This window comes from Pinus tabuliformis, chromosome 7 (genome assembly GCF_031772625.1).
Source record: "Pinus tabuliformis cultivar Carrire ecotype Pingquan chromosome 7, CPIR1, whole genome shotgun sequence".
In the NCBI taxonomy this organism is placed as follows: domain Eukaryota; kingdom Viridiplantae; phylum Streptophyta; class Pinopsida; order Pinales; family Pinaceae; genus Pinus; species Pinus tabuliformis.
The window spans coordinates 1,539,053,701-1,539,078,096 of record NC_142293.1 but is presented as its reverse complement, the minus strand read 5'-3'; the positions used below and the strand labels follow the sequence as shown (position 1 = coordinate 1,539,078,096).

Sequence of the window (24,396 nt, the reverse complement as noted above, 5' to 3'; positions counted from 1 at the left end):
TATCCCTAAGCCGAAGAGCACAAGCTCTGCAACAAAGGATAAAGTCGCAACAAAGAAAACGACATCTAAAGCGACTCAAACCAGCCCAGTCCAAACAAATGAAACGACTCCATCTAAAACACTGATAGTGTCGGATGAAATGGAGTACAATATTATTGAAGACATGAAGAAGACTAGGGCTAACATCACCCTTTACGAACTGAGCAAGTTGAAACATCAACAGAAGATAATGATGAAAGAATTACATGCCGTGCCAGTTGCACCTTTGCTTGTCGCTGTACTTTCTCAAGCTTCCCATAACATGGGAAGACCTCCAACTAACACGATCAATAAGATTGATCCAAATTACATCACCCTAATTGGAGGAAGATCAAGATCTCACACTCCCCCGTTTCTCCTTACTTATGAAATCTTCAATAAAAATGTGCACAATTGTTTGGTAGATTCCGGTGCTTCATCGAATATTTTACCCAAATCTATATGTGCCAAGTTAAATGTTCAACCACAGAAATCCGCAGTGCGTATAGTTCAGCTAGATCGATCTCAAGTCGAAGTGATTGGCGAACTAAATCAAGTAACCATAAGGTTGTCATCCAACCCGAAAGTATGTCAGGTTATTGACATTTTAGTTGCCGATATCCCAGAATTCTATGGCTTAATTCTTAGCAGGGATTGGTCAGAAAAACTCCATGGATACTTCGCAACCGACTGGTTGCACATGTGGCTGCCCTACAACGGTAAACCGAATCAAATAAAAGTTGAACGAGAGCTACACCAGAAGTACATAGTAACGGAGTTAGAGGGAGAAAATGAACCAGTAGCGTATAACAGCAACATTATTGGCAATTACTCGGTAGATTCTTTCCTCGGCAATTTCAATGCTCATGCGTCACCCTATTTAGAACACTCTGTTTTGTCCCAAGTCGAAAATTTTTCTCGAACTGATAGTTCGAAATGTATCAATTTTTTAGATAAACTTGTAAATAAATCTCTGTTTTGGAAATTATTTTTTGATGGTTCTAGATCTAATGAAGGAGCAGGAGCAGGATGCGTTCTGATTAGTCTAGAAGGAGATAAGATCATGCTTACATGCAGACTCGAATTCGATTGCACAAACAATACAACAGAATACGAGGCCTTGGTTCAAGGCCTGTACAAAGCAATCGGGTTAGACGTCAAGTATCTTCAAGTTTTTGGAGACTCTGAGATTGTGGTTAAACAGGTACGTAACACTATACATTGCTTATCAGGTCATTTAAAACATTATCAATCCTTAGTACAAGATCTGACTGAGAATTTCATAGCGTTTAATATTTCTTCAATCCCCAGACTCCAAAATGCAAGTGCAGACCTTTTGGCTAACGTAGCTTCTAAGCTTATTCCGTCCGAAGATTTTAGTCCAGATAGATTCTCAATAGAATTAATCTTTAGACCATCCATTCCTGACAACATCACAAATTGGAGAGTATTCAATGACGATCCTGATATCGTAAATTTCCTCACGTCTGAAGGATCCTACTCCAATCAAATAATTGACGAAGACCAGCATGATCGACAATTGCAACAAAATAGCACTAATAATGCTATACCTAAGTCGGTGGTCAAGTTAGAAGACTTGTACGATTTGAAAGATCGGTTTAAGAGGTCTACCAATTCAAAACTCCAAATTTCAACCTTGAATTACGAATTAGTAAACCTAGGGACTGATGCTAAACCACAAAACATTAATCTAGGCCTCGGCCTAGCCCCTGAAGAGAAACTAGCGTATATTCATCTTTTGAGACAATATAAAAATGTTTTTGCCTGGAATTATGATGAGTTGAAAACATACGACGCTTCCATCATCCAACATACTATTCCCATGATCGATAATGAAAAACCTGTCCAACAAAAACTGAGAAAGATCCACCCCAATTTAGAAAATCAGATAAAAACTGAGCTCAATAAGTTATTGAAAGCCAGGATAATCTTTCCTGCCAGACATTCCAGATGGCTCTCCAATATGGTACCTGTTATAAAGAAAAACAAAGATATTAGGATTTGCATTGACTTTCGGAACCTTAACAAAGCCTGTCAAAAAGATAATTTTCCTCTACCACCTATGGAACAGATACTGCAGGCAGTGGCGGGCTCAGAATTAATGTCTTTCTTGGATGGATTTTCAGGATACAATCAAGTGTTGGTACATCCTGATGATCAGTTGAAAACCACATTCAGAACTAAATGGGGCACATACGCATATCGAAAGATGCCATTTGTTTCGATTAATGTTGGTGCTACATTTCAGAGAGCCATGGACATCGCATTCAAAGGTTTAGTCAATAAATCTGTAGTAATTTATTTAGATGATATAACAGTGTACTCGAAGAAGCAAAGTGACCATCTCAAAGACTTGAAACAAATCTTTCAACGGTGTTTAAGGTATGGAATTTCACTTAACCCAAAGAAATATTTTTTCGCGTTAAGTGAAGGGAAACTTCTAGGATTCATAGTGTCAAAATCTGGTATTCACATTGACCCTGACAGAATCAAAGAAATTTCTGAAATATCCCTACCTCATAACAAAAAATCCATGCAATCTTTCCTTGGTCAGATCAATTTTGTAAAGAGTTTCGTTCCAGATTTTTCACGAATCGTGTCTCCTTTGCAAACCATGATTAAAAAGAATTAAAATTTTAAATGGGGTCAAGATGAACATAAAGAATTCAACCTGATCAAACAAGCTATTATTAATGCTCCATCTTTAGCAACCCCGAATTTTTCAGAGCCTTTTATTTTATACACATTTGCCTCAAATAAGTCATATGCTGCGATTCTAACTCAAGCAAATCAAGAAAAAGCGGAATCTCCAATTGCGTTTTTCAGCTCAAATTTGCAGGGTGCTGAACTAAATTATTCAGACATGGAGAAACAGGCTTATGCTATTTTCAAAGCGGTCAAATACTTCAGACCTTTCTTACTTAAAACCCATACTAAGATCATAGTACCGTTTCCAGCGGTAAGGAATCTTCTAGTACAGAAAGATGTGGGTGAGAAAAGGGCCAATTGGGTTACTGCCTTACAGGAATATGATATTGAGATCAAACCAGCAAACATTGTAAGAGGTCAAGGCTTCTGCAAAATGCTGGCTGGAGCATCGCAAATTTCTGAAATTCCATCTGAAGAGGTACAAATGTGTGAGGTAAGCCTAAACGATGCAGAATCATTATATGCTGATGTCATTTATTATCTTAAGAACATGTATGCTCCTTCACACCTTGATCATACCAAGAAAAGAGCTCTAAGGTTGAAAGCGAAGCAGTATCAGCTCATAAATGATATTCCTTTTAGGAAAAATTATGATTCTATTCTTCTTAGGTGTCTTGAGAAAGTTGAAGCTGAAAAAGTTTTGCAGGAACTCCACAATGGGCCAGCAGGCGGACACTATGCTGGAGATGCTACTGCACATAAAATCTTACGCGTAGGATATTACTGGCCCACGCTGTTTAAAGACTCGCACAATTACGTGAGAAGATGTCAAGTCTGCCAAACTACTGCTGGAAGACAAAAGAAGCCGTCCCTGCCACTACAGCCAGTAAACATCGAGCAACCTTTCAGTCAGTGGGGCTTGGACATAATAGGTGAGATCGTTCCTCACTCTTCTAAGCAGCATAGATACATCCTCACAACAACAGATTATTTTACTGAGTGGGTAGAAGCAGTTCCACTCAAGACGGCTAATTCTGAAAATATCATTGAGTTCATAGATCAATTTATAATTACCAGGTTTGGATTTCCATCCGCTTTAATGTTTGATAATGCATCATGTTGGCATTATGAGACAAGTGTTGTCCTTGATGGCAAATCACACTGATGACAAATCATAGTGAAGAAGGATAGCAGCAAGGAATTGATGATCAGACTATAAGAAGAAGAGAAAATTAATATACGCAGGTTCATTAAGCCCAAGTCACGTATACACGCAGGTTCGCTATATACCAAGTCGCGTATACGAGGGTTCGCTATATACCAAGTAGGGTATACACGCAGGTTCATGAATGGAAAAGAGCATACGTGTCGGAAAGCTTACTTTTGGTCCGTGGTAGTTAGTCCTCGGTACTTGAGCCTATGTTTTTGGACCAAAGTATCTCGACAGACGTGTTGATCCCTAGTATTGAGTTGATGGTATTGTTTTACTATGGTTTTGGACCGTGGTATTATGAAAGGCCTAAACCTATATAAGGAGAAGATCATTAGGCCAAAAGTTAGTGAGTGAGCAATGAATATCTGATGAAGTGTGAGATCCAAATGCTGGTTATGGGTTGGTGATCTGAACCATGGTTTCACTCATGTGGAGGATGATGAACTATGGAACGGGATCTCAAGGCTTGGAATGATTATCTCCATCTGGTTTGACTGTGGACAGACTAGATCTATTGACGCATGTTTATGGTTATGATCTGGGTATGTTTTGATGTCTGATATAGCTGCGGAATTATAAGTTAGGATTTGCAGATCTGTACGCAGGTTGTCTTTGGCAAAAGAGCGTATACACGCAGGTTGGGTTTGTCCAAGTAGCGTATACAATGTGATGTATGATATTTGAAGATGAAGTTGGATCTGGTTATTGTTATGTTGTCTATGTTGTTGACAGGGTTTCAGTGATTCAGTATTGGGTGATTCAGAGATTGAAGATGCAGGTTGTTTTATGGATCCAGTATGAAAATGTATGAAACGTGGTCCCGGGAAGATCGTAGAGTTCAGTAGGCTGGCGCCTACGTACTGGTAAACATATCAGCCAGTACAAGAGTCAAGGGGGTTGTAGCTCCCTTCCAGGAGCAGCTAGAGAACGAGTAAAGGTTGAAGCATTCTGTAGGCAGGCACCTACGTACTAGTAAATGGATCGGCTAGTACAAGAGCTAAGAGGGTTGTAGCCCTCTGTAGGTTGTAGCCTGCGTGCTGGTAAAGGACTGCACCAGTACATTGTAAAAGAAGTTTCTTATTAAAGGAAGATAGAAACAAATTGCAGCAGGTGGTTTTCACCCACATTGGGTTTCCACCTTATATCATGGTGTTCATGTGTGTGCCTTATGTGTGATGATCTGTTCTATTATACTGCACCTGTTTACTGTTAATATGGTTAATAATGTTCTGATGCATTTACTGAAGATAAGCTAACTGAATCATAAGATTACTGCATGTACGCTAGTTGCCCTTAACGAAGTCGCGTATATACGCTGATATCCTTAACGGAAGCTGCGTGTATGAATCTGAGCATGAAATTGAAAAAGTTTTATTGATCTGATAATACTGATTCACCCCCCCCCCCTCTCAGTATTATTTCCAACACATCATACTTTTCTGGAAATGAAATGACTAAATTTGCACTTAAAAGAGGATTCAAACTTAAATATTCGGCCAATTACTACCCACAAGATAATGGGTTAGCTGAGTCAACAAATAAAAACCTAATCATGATTATTAAAAGAACAGTTGACCAAAATCAAAAGAATTGGCACAAGGCTTTGATATATGCTTTATGGGCAGATCGGATAACGCAAAAATCTTCTATCGGCACTTCTCCCTTTAATTTAGTTTATGGCAAAGAAGTGGTTCTTCTGACTCACTTAGAAATTCCCTCTTTGTCTTTAGTACAATACATTGATGAAGTACCCACTTCCTCCTTACAGCTAAGACAAATGGAAATAATTAAATTAGAAGAACAACGAGAACAAGCTAGGAAAACGCATGCTCATCATCAAGCACTAGTAAAATCCTCTTTTGATTCAAACATGATGACCAGAAAAGATTTTCAGATGGGAGATTTAGTTTTAAAGTGGGACAAGACTCATGAAGAAAAGGGCAAACATACAAAATTTCGAAGGATGTGGCTTAGTCCTTTTCATATTTTTGAAGTTGTAGGTCCATCAACGTTTGTGTCACAGGATTTAGCAGGTAAGAGGGATCCTTTGCCTGTTAATGGACAAATTCTCAAGAAATATTTTCCATATAAGATTATTCTTCTATTTTTGTAGAGTAGTTGTTTTTCTTTTTCATAATAAAACCAGTTGTGAGTGGTTACATTAGGCATTTACGAAAAAGACACCAATTCTCTTTCAGATTTTGAACTTTTCGCTTGTATAAATAGAAAATCTTTTGGAAAACTGATCTTTATTATTGATAGATACAGTTAAAAAATTTAGCCTAGATATGATACTAATTTCAACTTCAAAAAATTTGATGAAAGCAACCTTTAGTGAAGAAATTGCTTTATCTCAGTACAATGAAAGGTATCAATAACAAAATAAAGATTCTTTGTAGAACAGTTGTTTCCAAAAAACTCTATTATTGTCGTCCAGAGCTATCTTAAGGAAACAATGACTTCCTCCTTGCTAAGGAAATCGCAACTTTCAGAGGAATGATCCAAGGATACACTTTATCTTGAAGAATGAGAGGTCTCATCACGAGCCAGCTTATCATTATCACAGATATTATAACTTGCTGACTTTGCCAATACTGTACACCACAACAGGGCAATGACTCAAGATTATTGCAATCAAAAGACAAGGGGTCTCATCACGAGCCAGCTTGTTTAGCAAAGTTATAAATCAAGTGAATGACTTTGTCATAATTTGGCTACCAAACCAAGACATTGTTCTTTAAGAATAAAAAGAAAATCAAAGCAATAAGTGTGGATATGGATTCTTATTTGAAAGCTGTAGGTCACCTTAAGTAGGATACAGGATCATTGCTGGGTAACAGGTAACCCTGTCGAGGCTATAAACGCCTGCTGGCAGCAGAGGCTCTACCTACGACAAATGAGCATATTTAAAACTGGTTTACAGAGGAGATTTTGTTTTATCTTTACAAGACCAAGTAATGGCTGATGTAAATACAAGGACTAGCCTGAGGAAGTAAATAGTCAAAGTAAAAAAAGGTTGAAACAAAATATCGTTGACAGTTTAGAGCATAATGTACTTTATCTTTCCATAATAAAGTTTAATTTTCTGAAAATTTTTATGTTTTGGAAGTTTGAAAAATTCAATAGAAAAACAGAGATAACTGGTTCTTCCAAGTGAATCACCAATTGTTGTGGCCACCAACAACCCCCCTCCTTATTTAGTATTAGCAATAACACTAGGTAAGTGGGGACCCTTAGTAAAAAATTCAAAAAATTCAATTAAAGCTCATGTATGTTACTCCTTAAGAAAACATCGCATCGCGCGAAGAATGATAGGACATTTCCTTATGAGTAAAAATGATAAACTACGAGAGTGCGACGCGAATTCCATCACATCGCATGCATTAAGAAACGCTCACATTGGAAAACCTTAAAAAATCGCCGATATCCGATATGCGATATCGCATATCGCAATGTCGCATGAAAAACACATAACCATTTAATGATTATAGCGATCCGTGATCTTGCGATAGTGCGATACTGCGATCTGCGATCTTTCGATAGTGCGATACTGCGATCTTGCGATAGCGCGATCGAGAAACCCTGCGATAGCACATCTTAATGAAATTTGTGGTAGTGCGATACTGCGATGCAAATCACATAAACATTCCATCGTAGATTTTCCCCGGCTCAACATTCAAGAAAAGCTTTCCGTAAACCAAGAACTGGATACGCGCTTTAATGATAATTAATGAATGATACGCCAAGTGTTAATGAAAGACGGTTTTGTGTTTTTCGAAGAGTCAGTTCACGTCAGATGGCATGTTTTGTACATCCGTAGAGTTTAAAGCTTTTCTGTTGATTTTTTTTTATTATCATTACTCTCTCCTTATGTGTGAACTGCAGGAACGAAAAACAGAAGTAACACAAAGCAATGTGCAGGTAGCCATGAAGGAAAAGGGTAAAGTTCCAATGCTCAAAGACAGAGAAGAGATGCCCTCATAAACGGATACCGCATGCAACAGAGCCGCAGATTCACAGAACGCTGCTGAGCTATCCATTACAGATCTTTCATTCACAACCATGGTTGAATGAGTAGTTGAACAATGCTGATATCAACAGGCGATTTAACGCTCAAGGTCAGAAGCTCACGAAAACAATATGTTTACAAATTCTGAAGCTTATACCCGGTGAAGGAAAAGGCGCTAAAGGTGAAAAACGCATCAGAGAGGCCCGGATCAAAGAACGGAGGCAGTTTCTGATGCTAGGCGCTAATCGCGCATCGCTGAGAAAATTGCTCAAAAAGCAAAGCCTCTAACTGCTCAGTCACTGGTAAGCCCGGGAAAAGCTGAAAGAATAGGCAAAAGCAATTCGAGGATTAACCAAGTGGAACTTGGATTATTACTAGGCATACACGGTAAATCCATATAGCCAGAGGATGACTCTCGAGCATATCATCGATTTTGCTGAAAAGATGGTGCCAGCTCTTACCATTTCTGTTTTCTTAGCTCAACCAAAAGCGGAAGACAGTCAGCCGACTCTACCCAGGCAAATATTGAATGCTCGCAACATTAAGGAGCAAATGCAGAAATAGTTAGATATTAGATTTAATTTTTAGAAATAGATTTGCTTAGAAAAAGGGCGGTCATTTAAACCGTATCCTGAATCTGTGTAATTAAGTTATTTAGTTAGTAGTATTTAAACCCTTCTCATGCATTTAGAGAGGGGTCCAGAAATTTATCAAAAACTTGTCCTCAGAACATGCACTTTTGCACCCTCAGAGGAGGTTTTGGTGAATGAATGGATCAAGATTTGTTGATGTTTGCATTTGATATCTGCTACTGATGTTGCACTTCTGTACTCTTAGTGGATGTTAGAGCAAGGATAAATAAATCATTGTTGCTTGAAGCTTATGAGTAGGACTAGTCATAAATGGTACTTTTATCTCTTAACCATTTCTGCTTATATGTTAAAGTGATATACATTTTTTAGTTGTTTATGTATTATTGCATGAATGCTTGAGTTATCATTTGGCACTTTCGTATGGTGATAGCTATTTATTTATGCCTAATGTATGAATAGCTCATTATGCGATATGGTGTTCACAACTGTTTCGTCTAACTTTTTGTGCGAAGTGGTTAATCTTGATTGATTTCCTTTCCTATAATCGCTGAATGATCTTTATTACCAGTTGTTATTTGAAATCTCTTTAGATCGCATAATAGAAGAATTACATCCCGGGTTAGTATAGATTTAGATGTGTTGTTTATTAGATTACAATAGCATAGAATTAGATTAAAAGTTTGAATTAGAATGTATTAGATAGGAACTGTTAGATCAGCAACATCAAATTCTACACACACACACTCATAGATTGGGAAATTGGTTCCATTATCCCTAGTCGGACCCGCTATACCAAACGGATAAGGAGCTGCCAACCAAGGTCCGGACCGGGCGGGTATCCCCCTTGTTGTCGACCCGATTTTCGGGGCTTCAACACCACCTCAACCCATCAAACATTGATTCCACCTCACGGTCGGACATCACCAAAACCATCATCCAATCATTCTCTATCCCAGCCTTCTAGGGCTCTAGAGCATTTGTTCCAACCCAGCTCCCAAGACTAGTAACTCAACCCATGACTCCCACTGGGATCCAGAGCATTTGTCCAACCCAGGCTTCAAGGACTAGTAACTCAACTCATATCATTTTCTAGGCTTACAAAGCGTTTTTACAACCACGGCTTCCAGGACTAGTAACTCAACCCACCAAGGGCTTCTAGAGTGTTTGTCCAACTAAGGCTTCTAGGACTAGTAACTCAACCCAAGATGTTACAGGGCTTCCAGAGCATTTGTCCAACCAAGTCTTCGAGGACTAGTAACTCAACCCAAGATGTTATAGGTCTTCCTGTCTGTTTTTCTAACCAAGGCTTCCAGGAACTAATAACTCAACCCAAGCTAAGGAAATATGAGAAACAACCAAAAACAAACAATGAAAGTAAACCCACAATCACCATGGCTATCTAGGGAATGAAAAGGCTAGGGAATCCACTGTCAATCCAGTTGATCATCCATGCCAATGACAGATCACAACCAAAATCCACATGCATATGACATGCATGCCAAAACGAGTGAAGGAAACATACATGCAATTCGGTACTTGCAAGTAAATTTGATGTAGTTATTGATCTCGATGCTCTCTTGCACTTTTCTGCTCTTCCTCTCCCTTCTTGCTCCAAAAGTCCAAGTATGCCACACCCTCCATGAGTGTTCCAAGAAAACTCTAATTATCCAAGAGTATGAGAGAGAGAGAGAATAGAAGAGAGCTCCAACACTGAACTAACCAAGTCCTGCCCACTGATCCTCAGAAGCCTTTTTATGAATGAGGCCTCTATTTTCTTCATTTTCTATTATTTTCCTTTAATTTCCTCCTCATGCGCAACCTGTGACCTTTCGCATTCCTTTTCTCCTAATTTCCATTATTTTCATAAATAACTATGCCAAAATACCTTTTTCTTCTTTAGTGCCTTAGCCATTTCCTTTTTCAATTTTCTTAGCCATAAAAAGCTAAATGAACACCCACTAGGATGTCCTGCCCATCATTCAGCTTGGAATATGTGTCCCATCACCGTGGCCTTATATATATTTTTACATGGAATTTTCACCAAGGCTATTACAGAAAGAAATAGATGACAAATTAAAACATGATTGTACAACTAAATATCCTGATGCTTTCTAGTTCAAAGAAAAATATTTTGTAGATTTGACTTACAAGGAAGGGTTTAATGGTAGAGCACAAAATGATTCAACCAATTCCATGTCTCCTTGATATTTGCAACTCTGCAAAGAAGAAATAAATGAGCTACTCAAAAGAAATTTGATCGATCCAAGTGGAATCCCATGAGCTTGTCTTACTTTTATGCTAATAATAATTCATAACAAAAAAGGGGAAAGAAATAACTAGTTATCAACTATAAGGCTCTAAATGATGCAATGCTACCCATCATGTATCCTCTTTGAAATAAAGAGCTCTTATTTTGCTAAAATTGACCAGAATAATAATATAGTAAATTTGACTTAAAGAATGGTTTCTGGAAAATTCAGATATCTCCTCTAAATCGTTTCAAAATATCATTTGTTGTTCCATTTGGCCAACACTAATTATGTGTTATTCCTTTTGGATTGAAGAATTTCCCTTCCAAATTTCAATAAAGAATAGAAGATATTTTTCAATATTTATAAATTGTTTTTTTGTAGATTGATGATTTGTTAGTATGCTCAAAGGATGTAAGGGAACATCAACATCATTTAGTAATTATAAATAAGGGGATTTATAATCATGGTCCAATTCTTTTTAAATCAAAATCTAAATTCATCATTTCCAAACAAGGATTGAGTATCTTGGTTTGATACTAGCACAAGGAAAGTTTGAACTCCAAGATCATATCTTGAAATCTTTACTGAATTTTCTAGATGAAATCCAAGATAAGAAGTAGTTGCAAATATTTTTTGGAAGTCTTAGTTACATTTTTCAATTTTATGAAACTCAATCTAAATATATTAAATATCTGCAAAAAAATTGAAGCTGGGTAACTTGTGGATAAAATAAATGAATGAAGAAGCGCAAGTGGTAAAGCAAAAGATAGTGAATCTTCCTAATCTACATCTCCCAAATTCAAAACACCCATTCATCTTATAAATAGATGCATATGATGAAATGTGGGCAAGAGTATTGTTGCAAAAATAAGCTAATAGGGAAGAAGTATGTTTGTATACATTAGAGAATTCTAAGGATGCAAAAACAAGGCATTCATCATCTCACAAATAAATCTTAGCAGTAAAAAATGGTAAAAAAGGGTTCACATTGTTCTTGAAACCAATACATTTCTTGGTTAGAACAACTTTAAAGCATATGAAGGTAATTATGACACATAGAAGACTGCTAGAACAAGGCAATCATAGAATACCTCGATGGGGCTTGTGGCTTGATGGGTATGATTTTGATATAGAATACAAAGTTGGGAAGGATAATTGTCTTACAGACCTGCTCACACATGAAGGCTAAAATATAACATACATCAAATTAATGACATGATAAGGTTGTGTTAATTCTACACCACCTAAAGCTCCTAATGGCTTTCGATGGGTTCTCATCTGTGAATCTTGTACATGGAAAATTTTAGGGGCTAATGTTCGCCCAGTGGGCTAATTTTCCATGATTTTTCCACAAAAAAGATTCGCCAATTTCCAATTTTATAAAAGACGATTCGCCCAAATTTTAGAATATAAAATTATTTTACCTTAAAAATCGCCAACATTATAGAGAGACTATATATAAAATAATTATAAATTTGATTAATTTTACAAATATATCAATAAACATTTATAATTTGCATATTAGGGATTAGTGAGATTTGCCAATGTTTTAAACTTCAAGAAAATTTTCCATCCTTAAAATTTTCCTTGATCTTGTAGATATTGTATGTGTTGGTTATGTTTTGGTCAAACATTGTATTGTTTACCCTCTCTAGTACTCCATAAAATTTTAACATACTGGGTTAATAAGAGTCTAAATGATCCTTATTATAGGTCCATTAGGCTAGTTTATAGTCATACCCACAATCCTTATATATATATATATGTATATATATATGTACATATATATGTAGATATAGATATATATATATATATATATAGATATCTATATATATATGTATATCTATATATATATGTATATATATATCTAGATATATATATACATATATATATATATATAGATATACATATATATATATATATATATATATATATATATATATATATATATATATCTATATATATATATATATATATATATATATATATGTATACATATATATATATATATATATATATATATATAGATATATATATATATATATATATATATATATATATATATATATATATATGTATTTGTCTTTGATCCATATATCAGTTATATGGACTATTGCACCTTGTTTAGATATGTAAATAAGTATAGGCATGTCACAATGTATATGTCATGTGGAGAAGTCTCAAGTCCTTTCTCCCTTTGGAGTCCATGGTTTCAAATTGTAATGTACAAATATTGTCCCAGAGATGAGTCATTTTTATCTTTAACTCCCCCATAATTCATCTATTTACTACACCAAGATATGGAGGAAGCTGTAAAATCAAAAGCATGGTTCAATTCCATATCAAGTATGAAGGATTAAGATTAGAACTAACTCATGAAGAACCACCTATTTATCCTCATTGTAAGGTTCAAAGCAACTCCTTTGGAGAAATTGCAGTTCCATCAGATGAATATGTGCCTAGCATGTATATATCACCTTCCTTCAGGAATTTTAATATGTATGTTTCACCTTGGGTAGATGACCTGAATGATCCAAGAGATTTTAGACAAATGTCTTCAGTTGATGAAGCATGATTTACCCGCATGCAAGATCTTCTCAATATTATGATGTACATAAAATCCTAGAAGGTATTCTATCACATGGTTTTGTGGGTGACCAAAATCACTCCATTTTGTATTGTTGAGTTTCCATGGGTTTTCTAATCTGACAATGTCCACTATGTAAATATTTTTTGTACAATATTCTCTTAATTAGTACATATATGATATGATATGATGTACTACTACAATAGTAAGGGAAAGCTCTAGTAGTAATTTAAGAGGCTTCTTCCACCACCTCAACTCTTCTATAAATAAGGGACGAGCCTCACCATTTGTTCATTGCATCCCAGAGAGTATTCAAGAGTTAGTGTGCTTTCATTGTGTCCAAGATTTGTATACCCCGTGTTATAAGTCTTTTATATTCAGAAGTGTATTCTCTCCTCGTGCCTCATTAAGAAGATCTTAGAGGAATAAAATATTTCTTAACAAATACTTCTGAAGCCTTGTATATTCACAAGCATATTCTCTCCTCTTGCCTCATTAGAGGATCGTGAGGAAAAATAACTATTGTAACGTTCATATAATAATAAGAAGAATTATGTTTTGGTTCTCACTTTTGTATCATGTATTCCAAGTTTCCTTTATAATGGGTTGTAATATGAACATCTAATACTGAAAGTATCATTATTGATGTTTTATAATGCTTTTAATTAATACTAACCAAACATGTATATTCATTTTTGTTTGTTATTATAACAAAAGACACGTGTCAACTCAGGGTTGAGTATTGAAGGAAGGACACATCTCCTTCATACTAGGCTATAGAATTAGCCTCACATCACAATGATATAATATTTAAATATTTTACTTAACTATGTATATTAAAATATATATATATATATATATATATATATATATATATATATATATATATATATATATATATATATATATATATATATATTGATTGTAAGTTGGGTAGGACCTTTCTTTTCATTATCATTCAAAAAATAGGCAGGTTACATCCATAAATTATGTGGTTAGGTGGCCTCAACTTGCCCAGAGGGAAACTCGATCTATTGGCCACCTAACAGCATGATAAGCCATCCAAAAACAAAATAATATGAGTATGTATATTCAAGCTAGATAAGATTGTATGTCCTAAAATTTCCTAGATTCTAGATAACTATAAACATAAGCATACAAAATATAAGACTATTGCATACAAAACTAAACAGTAAACATCCAACTATTCATCATCAATTGAATCCATAGGAGCAAGATCCTTAGCACTGCAACCTTGAAGCTTAGAGTGAAGGATAAATAGGATATGTTGTTCAATCTGGTTGAGGCAACCATTCTTCCTTTGGAGATAAAATTGGATATGCAATAGATCTTTGTTGTAATCCGGGAGCATCTAGGAAGACGAAGTTGAGCCAGAAGGAACATCTACCAATGATTTCACCAAGAGATTCCTCATCATCTAATATATATGGAAAGTTTTCTTATACTAGGAGGTTCTTCCCCACGAATGTTCTGGGTCTGACACCAAAGATTTCCAATCTTCCAAACCACTATCCATAAGGTCAACTTGTTGGTTAAGCTCGACTTCCCAAGCTTCTATCTACTGACGGACCTGGGCTGAATTGTCCTCATGGTACATAAAGACAGCTTCATTGATAATACAGGAGACTGATTTGTGACCTCGGGGTTTAACTTTATATTCATTTGTGAGATGAGGGTCAAGCGCACCTTGGGATTTCTTGCCTCAGTCACAAGAGCCCCAAGTGGCCTTTCCTTTTCTTGCAGTGACACGAGCCATAATTTGAGGAGAATAGAGATAGAAATTTACAGAAGGCGGAGATGTTGTTAGCGAACCTGAGAATGGGTCACATCAGACCAAGGTACTTGCCACAGTAACCAGAGAAAATAAGCTTATTTGAATCAAAACCCCTTGCCTCCCTCTACTGTGGGCTTCCACCCATGAGATTAAACAATTTTGGAACCAGAACAAAAGGGTCCCTTTCTGCCTGGTGAAAATGATGTCATGAGAATAAACCGAGCCCCTCCAACACTGAAAACAAATAGTCACAGAACCTATACTACCAGCATTCAAGAGTAAACCACCGTTGCGACAAGACACAGGCCCAACCCACCAAATACCCATACGCAACAGGAGAATTCCAAAAGAAAGAGACACAGATGTAAAGAAAACAGAGAAACTCTCATATCACATAGTGATTTCCATATATAATTTCCATTGAATCTTCCTCCAAACCATCGAGTAAAACAAACTTCCATTTGTTGCACAAACCATCAAAACTAGGGAATTAACCATGACCACAAAGAGACAGAAATGAGAACCAAGAACATAATCATAAGTGCTAGTCTGAGGCGGCGGTGGATGAGCCAATACCTAGTGAAGTATCACGGGGTGCACCTTCCCTGGGCCACAAAGTTTCTTGAACCAAGGTGGAGTTGACCAGGGACTACCAATAGAACAATGACCAAACTTACTAGAATCAAAATCCGCAACATTCTTTTCAAGATTGTTGTTGCCACCTTCATTAATGCAATTACTAAGAGGCATGCGAGAAGCCATCACTCCATGTGCCTCATGCATGTGTAGGGTGTCGGAGTACCATGTCAACATCATTAAGTTAATTGGCTGGCAGGGGCAGGGCCTGCTCGATCGTGCTCACACCCCGATCGAGGAATGTATATCGAAATATTTTATTTCCATTTCACATTGAAAAGAATATTCTATTAATCTTTTTTAAATATGAGATATTAATTTACCACTCTTATACCAAAACCAACTATTTCATAAATGTCAGAAACACTCCTATAGTTACAACATGTATCTGTAGACTTGAACCCACGTAGCTAGGAAATCAAGCTATTCACCACACTACTCAAGATAAGATCCTTTGACATATCAATTAAGAAATACAAAATATCAATTTCTTATTAAAAATTGAATGAATTACACATCTCATTGCTATGAAGTAACTGAAAATGAGGGAGGTGTGCAAAATTTGGAAAAAAAAAGCATCTCTCTCTCTCTCTCTCTCTCTCTCTCTCTCTCTCTCTCTCTCTCTCTCTCTATATATATATATATATATATATATATAGAGAGAGAGAGAGAGAGAGAGAGAGAGAGAGAGAGAGAGAGAGATTGTTTAAATTGTACTTTTTAATGCTATATAGAGTACAAAATTTAAACTTATCGGTCCAAAAAATATGTGTTGGATTTAGGGAAAATTGAATATATATATGTGTGTGTGTGTCTGTGCGTGTGTTCTCTCTCTCTCTCTTGCTATATATATATCTATATATATATATATATATATATATATATATATATATATATATATATATATATATATATATATATATATATATATATATATATAGATATAGATATACTTTTTAATGCTATATAGAGTACAAAATCTAATCTTATCGGTCCAAAAAATATGTGTTGGATTTGAGGGAAAATTAAATATATATATGTGTGTGTGTGTGTGTGTCTGTGCGTGTGTGTGGAATACATTGCATATTAAAATGATATTTTTTTATTAATATATATTTTAAGTGTACGTCAATATTACTATTAAAATATTTTTAAACGTCACATATAAATTTTATATTAAAAATGGAATTAATTACAAATCTCTCTCTTATTATGGGGGCCTAATGATTAAGAGCACCTGTTTCCTCCTAAGAGGTAACAGGTTCAAAACTAGAGGGGGTAGAGTATGTATGCCTTCCACATGCCTTCATAGACTTAGTAGTCAAATCACTTCGCGGAGGTGTGTCCCTTGTCCCACAAGCAAGGGGGTCTCATACACCAATGTCGTGTGTGTTCCCTTGTCCCACAAACAAGGGGGTCTCATAAACCAATGTGGTGTGTGGCCATGACCTTAAGATTTCATAATAATAATAATAATAATGAACTATTGGATATATTTTATTTTATTTGTTAACCTTCAATTACTTTTTTCCTTTAGACATTAAATATTTTATTATATGCAACATTATTTTATTTATATATATATATATATATATATATATATATATATATGAATGAAGTTGATAACAACATAATTTAGTTAACATAGTTCCTCAATTATTTATTTAAATTCTTTGTCGAAATATTTTTGAAAAGTCTTAGGTTTAAAAGTCTTACTCACACTCTTTTTTCTTTTCTAATTAGTTTATTTATCTATTATTACCACATTGGATTGAAATATCAACAACAAATTTAAGTGACCATTTGATGTTCTAATTATTGATGTTTTATAATTCTTTTAACTAAAACTAACTAAACAAGCATATTTTTTTCTTCTTTTCATTATAGTCCAAAATGATTTTATCTTTAAAGAATAATTTCTTTTTTATTTAAGAGAGACAATTGTCAACTCCATATTGAGCACAAATAGAATCATGCATCCCTCTCCTCCCAGATTATAGAATGAACCTCCCAGATTATAGAATGAACCTCTCCGGGCAAAAAAGATAAACAATGTTGACTATGGTAAAAACAAAAAAAAACAAAAAAACATATATATTTATTGAAATATATTAAAAACAATTTTATATTAAGAATTGAATGAATTACACAACTCCTTGTTATAAAGTATTGGGAAGTTTTTACTCTTAATTATTTTTGTTTTTATATATGCTAAATTATTGTTTGTTTAACTTGAAGTTTACCAGAAAAATGAAATATTCACTAAATGAAAAAAAAGTTGTTGCTTATAATAAAAGTTTAAAAATAAACATATATATTTATTGAAATATATTAGAAAAATTTTATATTAAGAGTTGAATGAATTACACATTCTTTGTTATGAAGTAATTAAAAGTTTTTATTCTTTATTTATTTATTTATTTATGTTTTCTTTTTTTCTTTTTTTTCTTTTTTTTTTCTTTTTTTTTTAATGTATGTAAAATTTGTGTCTAGAGGTACATTATGCAATCCAGTATGAGGAAGGATTACACCAAGTCAAAAAATGCACCATAAATAAAATATTTCAATGTTTAAGTTGAATAAAATATTTCATTATTAACTATGTATATATCATATAAAATAATTAAAAATTAATTAGTTTTTATAGTTAAAACATTTTATTAGTGTGTTATTCAAAATCAAAATGGTGTGTAATTCCTCCTGCTATCATATTGAATTTGATACATGATATATATAAACACACATACATATATTAAAGAAGGAATCAAGCTAAATCTATCTTAACCCTACATATATAACAACCTTTATGAATTAAATAAGTGTAAGCATTTATTTATCAACAACCTTTAGGGATTAAATAGGTATAAACATTTATTTTAATTTTTCATTATAAAATAGGTTTGCACTAAAACCCTTTATAAATATAAATTAAAATAAACTTAAATTAATTTATCAATATTAAAATATTTTATTTTAATATAAAAAATGATATCCGTACTAAATTTTAATATCAATAACCAATTTAAGTAGTATAATTATTTTCTCTCTCTCTATATATATAGATAGATAGATATATATATATATATATATATATATATATATATATATATATATATATATATATATATATATATATATATATATATATATATATACATGCACTCTAAGTAAGGGTTGGTTCAAGTAGTCTAGAGTTATTCTAATATAAAAAATTATATCCTTACTAAATTTTAATATCATGCACTCTGAGTAAGGGTTGGTTCAAGTAGTCTAGAGTTATTCTAATATAAAAAATTATATCCTTACTGAATTTTAATATCAATAACCAATTTAAGTAGTATAATAATAGTAAAATATATATATATGCACGCTCTAAGTAAGGGTTGGTTCAAGAAGTCTAGAGTTTAAGTTCTCTGATATTAGTATTAATGGTTGATAATCACTAGTTCTACTTTTTTCAATTTTCTAGGCAAGGCCTTGTAATCAAACTACTTTTTTAGATTTCTTTCTAAAACGTGTAGTAATTAAAAAAACCATTCACTAAATTTACCATCCAAGAAATGTGAAAAAATACTCCATAATATTTTATACTTTGATTTCATTTCATATATATATATATATATATATATATATATATATAATTTAAAAAAACACACAATTACAAATACTCCAAAATGTTTCTTACTTTAATTTCATATATATACATATATATATAAATTTATTTTAAGCGAAACACAATTACAAATAAAGAGATAGGTCTTTCATATTAAGTTCCAACGAGACCTCTTTATGCAACTAGTCAATATAAACTTGCGACGAATATAAACACGAATTTTTATGGTATCTTCCCCCATAACACGTTTACACATTCGCTTGTAGATGAATTGGTTACGGTAATGTTCTCTACTTGCTTATTTCTTTTTATTTGAAATGAACTGTTTTTCCCAGAGAACGATGGATTTAGACCATAGAACGGAAGTTGTACATTGTTTACAAATTAAAATAATCAGGATGGCATCTTACACACGTAAATTTCGAAACAGAGATTTGTAAAGTCGTAGTATATTTTGCCAAAACATTTGTTCTCTTCCTATACCAATCAATATCCACAAAACTTCAACTCCAAGTATCTTACTCGCATGTTTACGATATTTCTTTACCCCAATTCCCATCAAACTCTGCTTTATTAGCATTTATAACAGATAATTCGAGAGCGCATTACATTAATGTAAAAATCAGAACACGGCCTACTCAGAAATGGCCACAAAAATTAGGTTAAACGCCAACAGCTTTAGAACCGAGTATTCCTTATCTACAGTTTGTTTCAAGGAGTATATGTTAATACTGTCAGTAGCCATGATCTTCTTCACTAAGTTTGTCCAGAATGGCAATCACTCCAAAAACGAATGCTTGATCAACTCCTGCTCGCACTGCAACGCTGTATATGTCCTTCACATCCGTAAATGCAGTATTCACAAACACCTGCAAACCATTCAATATTTGGATCATTTATCTGAATAATAAGCAGAAACCCAGAGAAAGATAGTGGGCCCACCTCTGCAGCAATTGCACCGGAATGATCGTAGATGCCACAGTCTCGTTGAGTGAAACTACCCACAACCTTGTAGTCCCACCCCCTTTTATTCTTCTCTGAATTTGTGAGGGAGACCTTAATGGGGTCGTCCTTCTGGCAACAACTCACGGCCGAAGCGATGACCTTAAAAATGGGTTTCTGGTGCTCATCTATAATCTCGTCCTTCACGAACCCTTTCCATTGAGTCCGAAAGCAGAGCACCTCCACAAGACCCACCTGGAAAATGCATACATACATCCTTATTACTTTCACAATTATTATAAATTTTGAAAAATGAACTTGGTGTTTTCCAGTCATATAACCTTGCGTTTCAGGGCTAGTATGGAATTCCCTTCATCGTCTTTGAGAATAGCTTCGTTTTTAAACATTGGACCGCATCCCTCCACTCTGAAAACTTCGTTGCCTCCGCAATTAGTGACCACAAAGCCGCCACCATTAACAACACACGGCCTCTTCCTCACAATGAATTGGGTTTGTGAAATGGAGCAGAACTGTTTGCTAACCACAGGCAGAATAATCACACTGCCACTGTTTCTATTCATATTTTCTTGTTTTTCAGTCCCCGGCTGCTTATCACATTCCTATAGCCAGTGATCTCCACAGCTTTGAAGCCATGGGGATTAAATGGGTATTAAATAGAGGCCATCATACTCCATTTTTCTACGGCAGATCTACTTTGGAAACTTAGAAGTTAAGTTACCTTTGAACTATAAAATTCTATATAAGTTTTCATTGGGCAATGGGATCGATCGGATATTGCGTATAAAATTCTATATAAGTTTTCATCGCGCAATGGGATCGGTGGGATATTGCGTATAGACATAGTTATTGCGTACCGGTTACATATTTCTTTATACATATCGTTGTGTTCTATCTTTTTATGTAAAAGAAAAACACGAATCTTTGCAAATCTAGACTTATCGCACAAGCTTTTTGACTCTGCTCCCAAATTGGGAAGCAAGACCTGTAAGGCACCGAGATTACGTAATACTGAACTTTCAGTGGCTTTCAAATCAATCCCGTCTCTAGACGAAAATCAATTTATATTACGCACACCCTTCAACTTTGTCAAGAGCGTCATTTTCACTCAATATTTTAAAGCCAATTATTGGAAAAAAAAATGGCAGATAGAAAGTAGTACAAAGAAAACTTTGATCATGATTTGAAAGTGCCCGAGACCAGTCAAAAGTATAATGGCAACTGCACGAAAGGTTCATAACTTATTCATTAACCATGGTTAAATTTTAAAATATCCTCATGTATATATATATTTCCCCTCGACTTTCTCAAGAGCGTCATTTTCGCTCAACAATTATTGGAAAAAGGGAGGTTAAAAAATAAGATAATTATTAACTACAAAGAAGATCTTGATCATGGATTTCACAGTGCGTTGGACAAGTCAAAAGTGTAATTCCAACTACAAGAAAGGTTGATGATGGATTTGACAGTGCATTGGACAAGTCAAAAGTGTGATTCCAACTACAAGAAAGAAGACATGAAAGGGGACATGAAAGGTTTAAAAGCATATATTAAATTGAATATAAAATGGGATATGGAAGGTTTGAAAATTTTGCTACAAGAAGGGCTTTCCAGTGGTGACAAGGTATTCCTAATCGAAGTATTTTTTATAGGGGAAAACAACCATATTCTGAGTCCCCATAGTCCAAGTGCTCCTAAAGTTTATTTTTTTTTGGGTATTTCATGTTAGATTTTATCTTTTTAGTTGTTTATGTCATAAGAGTATCTAGTTCAGGAGAAGATCGAGATAGATCATGGAACTTATACATTTCATTATTGAAGTTGAGAATACCTTCAACGACAATTGACTAATGTTTCTTCAAATATTTAACAATGAAATGATCCAACCAAAACACAATAGTATCACTAGTTTGTGTCAATTGTGAAACTGACAACACACTTGCACTCAAACTAGGCACATGATAGACATTTAGAATTTTACCATGTTGACAAGGGACATCACCATGACTAGAAATTGTAAACAGAAAAGTCATCTACGAAGTAAATATTTTTCTCAACAGTTTTAACCAAGGAGGAAAATAGAGAAGCATCCTTTTCCATATGGTTGATATAACTAGAATAATGACCCACTCATTCTATGTGGTATGAGCATGCAGAGCTTGCATTATGATTAAGAAAGTGAATTTTCTGTCAGATCAATTAGTTGGGCATTCCATTTCAACTGATTTGACACCATGTTGGGTATGTTATGAAACGGAAATCAAATAATAGAGAATAGAAACATAATCTAATAATATATTTTAAAAAAGAGAAAGTAACACTCCAAGAAGATGGGTGGCTTCAAGAGACATCATTATATCACTCAAGCACACAAATTATGTTCAAAACATCATAATACATAATGAATAAGATCTCAAAATAAATGTATGATTTTAATCATCATATTACTTCTCTATTACACTATATTCAACCAACACGGTTAGTTATTTATACGTACCAAATCTAACCAATCTCCTTGAATTATGAAGGATTTGTTCCAACCACGAGCTTCAGTCATTACAATTGTTTCTAACAAATGCATGTTATCTCATAAACAACATTATGTAAATCTCTTGACTCCTCAATTCGATCCAAAGATATAGTTGATTCCTTTAACCATTTAGTCAATGCTCCCACTTTTGAACCGCAATTTTCTAGTAAGTTAACCTACCAACTAAACAACCACTCAGTTGACTATCCCACAAGGTGATCATTTGACTAACTGCCTAGTGTTAGTTGACCCTTCAACTAACAATCTTCACAAGCTCTAGAGATTTCATGAACCAACATAAATTTAGGTTCCAACATGTTCTCCTCCAAGGTTTAGATTCATTTTATTGAATAGAATCATTATGTTCATCAATAGGGTTTTCTTAGAAATTTTCACTTCTTTAGAATTTGAGGATTGTAAAATGTAGGGTTTATATCTACACTAGCTATGGATTCAGTGTTGGGAAATTTTTCTATTATATTGAATGCTACTTTTTCTTTATGATTCCTTGGTTGTGGGTTGTTAAATTAGGTTCCTGAGGATCCCTCTCTTCCTTCTCTTCATACTTGGATGGCAATATTGTTGGTGGCTCCTACTACAATATGGAAATGATTTATTTTTTCCTTTAGTTATTGATCTTCTTACGCATCTAGTATGAATTAACACATGGCACCTTAATAGAATGATATCCAATGGGTAGTTGATAATATCTCGAGGTCTCTTTTAGTCTAGTACCTTTCCAAAATTCATGGAAATCTTAATCCTTTGAGTGTCTCCTAGCAATGGTGCAAAAAATGATAGTGTTTTTGTTTGCTTCCCTATTGTTGGAAATTAAATCAATTACTAAAAATAAAATTTATCAAATTAGGGTCATCTACACTTGTAATGCACTTAGTGTAGTATACACAAGAAAATGGTTTGACTAATCTAAAATAAATTGTGTAAGAACTAGTCTTTCTTTCACATAATTATAAGAATAAAAGGAATTCTAATTTAAATACAAATGAAATGTAAATGCTATGACAAAAAATAAAATAAAAAACAATTAATATTACTTAGTGGCACCTCTCATGCCCAAGTCATTAGGAACAAGACCTATGATTTCAACATATAGCTCTAGATACTAGGCTTAACTAAGAATAAAGTGATTCTATAGCACGCCAACTCTATAGAAAATGTAATACATAGGAAAGATAAAACTGGAAATTAAATTATAACCAAAGCTAATGCAGGAAGGAAATAAAGCATTATACATATATGTATATTGACATAGAATAGTACCTCAAGTGGGCTCTACCTAAGGCATGGCCAATTTGTTATCTACAAAATCACCAAAACGCGCTCAACTTGAAACCATACAAAAAAATATCATGTTTGTTATATAAAGTTTACAAGAGATTTTTTGAAACAACAATTCTCTAAGCACACATTTGTTACTCATTATATGGAAGGTGACTTATTAATCTATGGAAAAAGTTCATCTTCTTGTTACATAAATGGAGTGGCAAGAACCATCAAAT

General features: G+C 34.2%; 1 protein-coding gene across 1 annotated transcript; it reads right to left on the bottom strand.

The window, feature by feature from the left end:
- Positions 1–19,947: 19,947 nt before the first annotated feature.
- Positions 19,948–21,086, bottom strand: LOC149253761 (protein LURP-one-related 6-like). Its single transcript, XM_089456918.1, has 3 exons — positions 20,670–21,086; positions 20,329–20,583; positions 19,948–20,255 (listed from the first exon to the last, which is right to left on the bottom strand). The coding sequence occupies exons 1-3, from the start codon at positions 20,907–20,909 to the stop codon at positions 20,121–20,123; spliced, it is 630 nt and encodes a 209-aa protein (XP_089313044.1). The 5' UTR covers positions 20,910–21,086; the 3' UTR covers positions 19,948–20,120.
- Between the last annotated feature and the right edge of the window lie 3,310 nt (positions 21,087–24,396).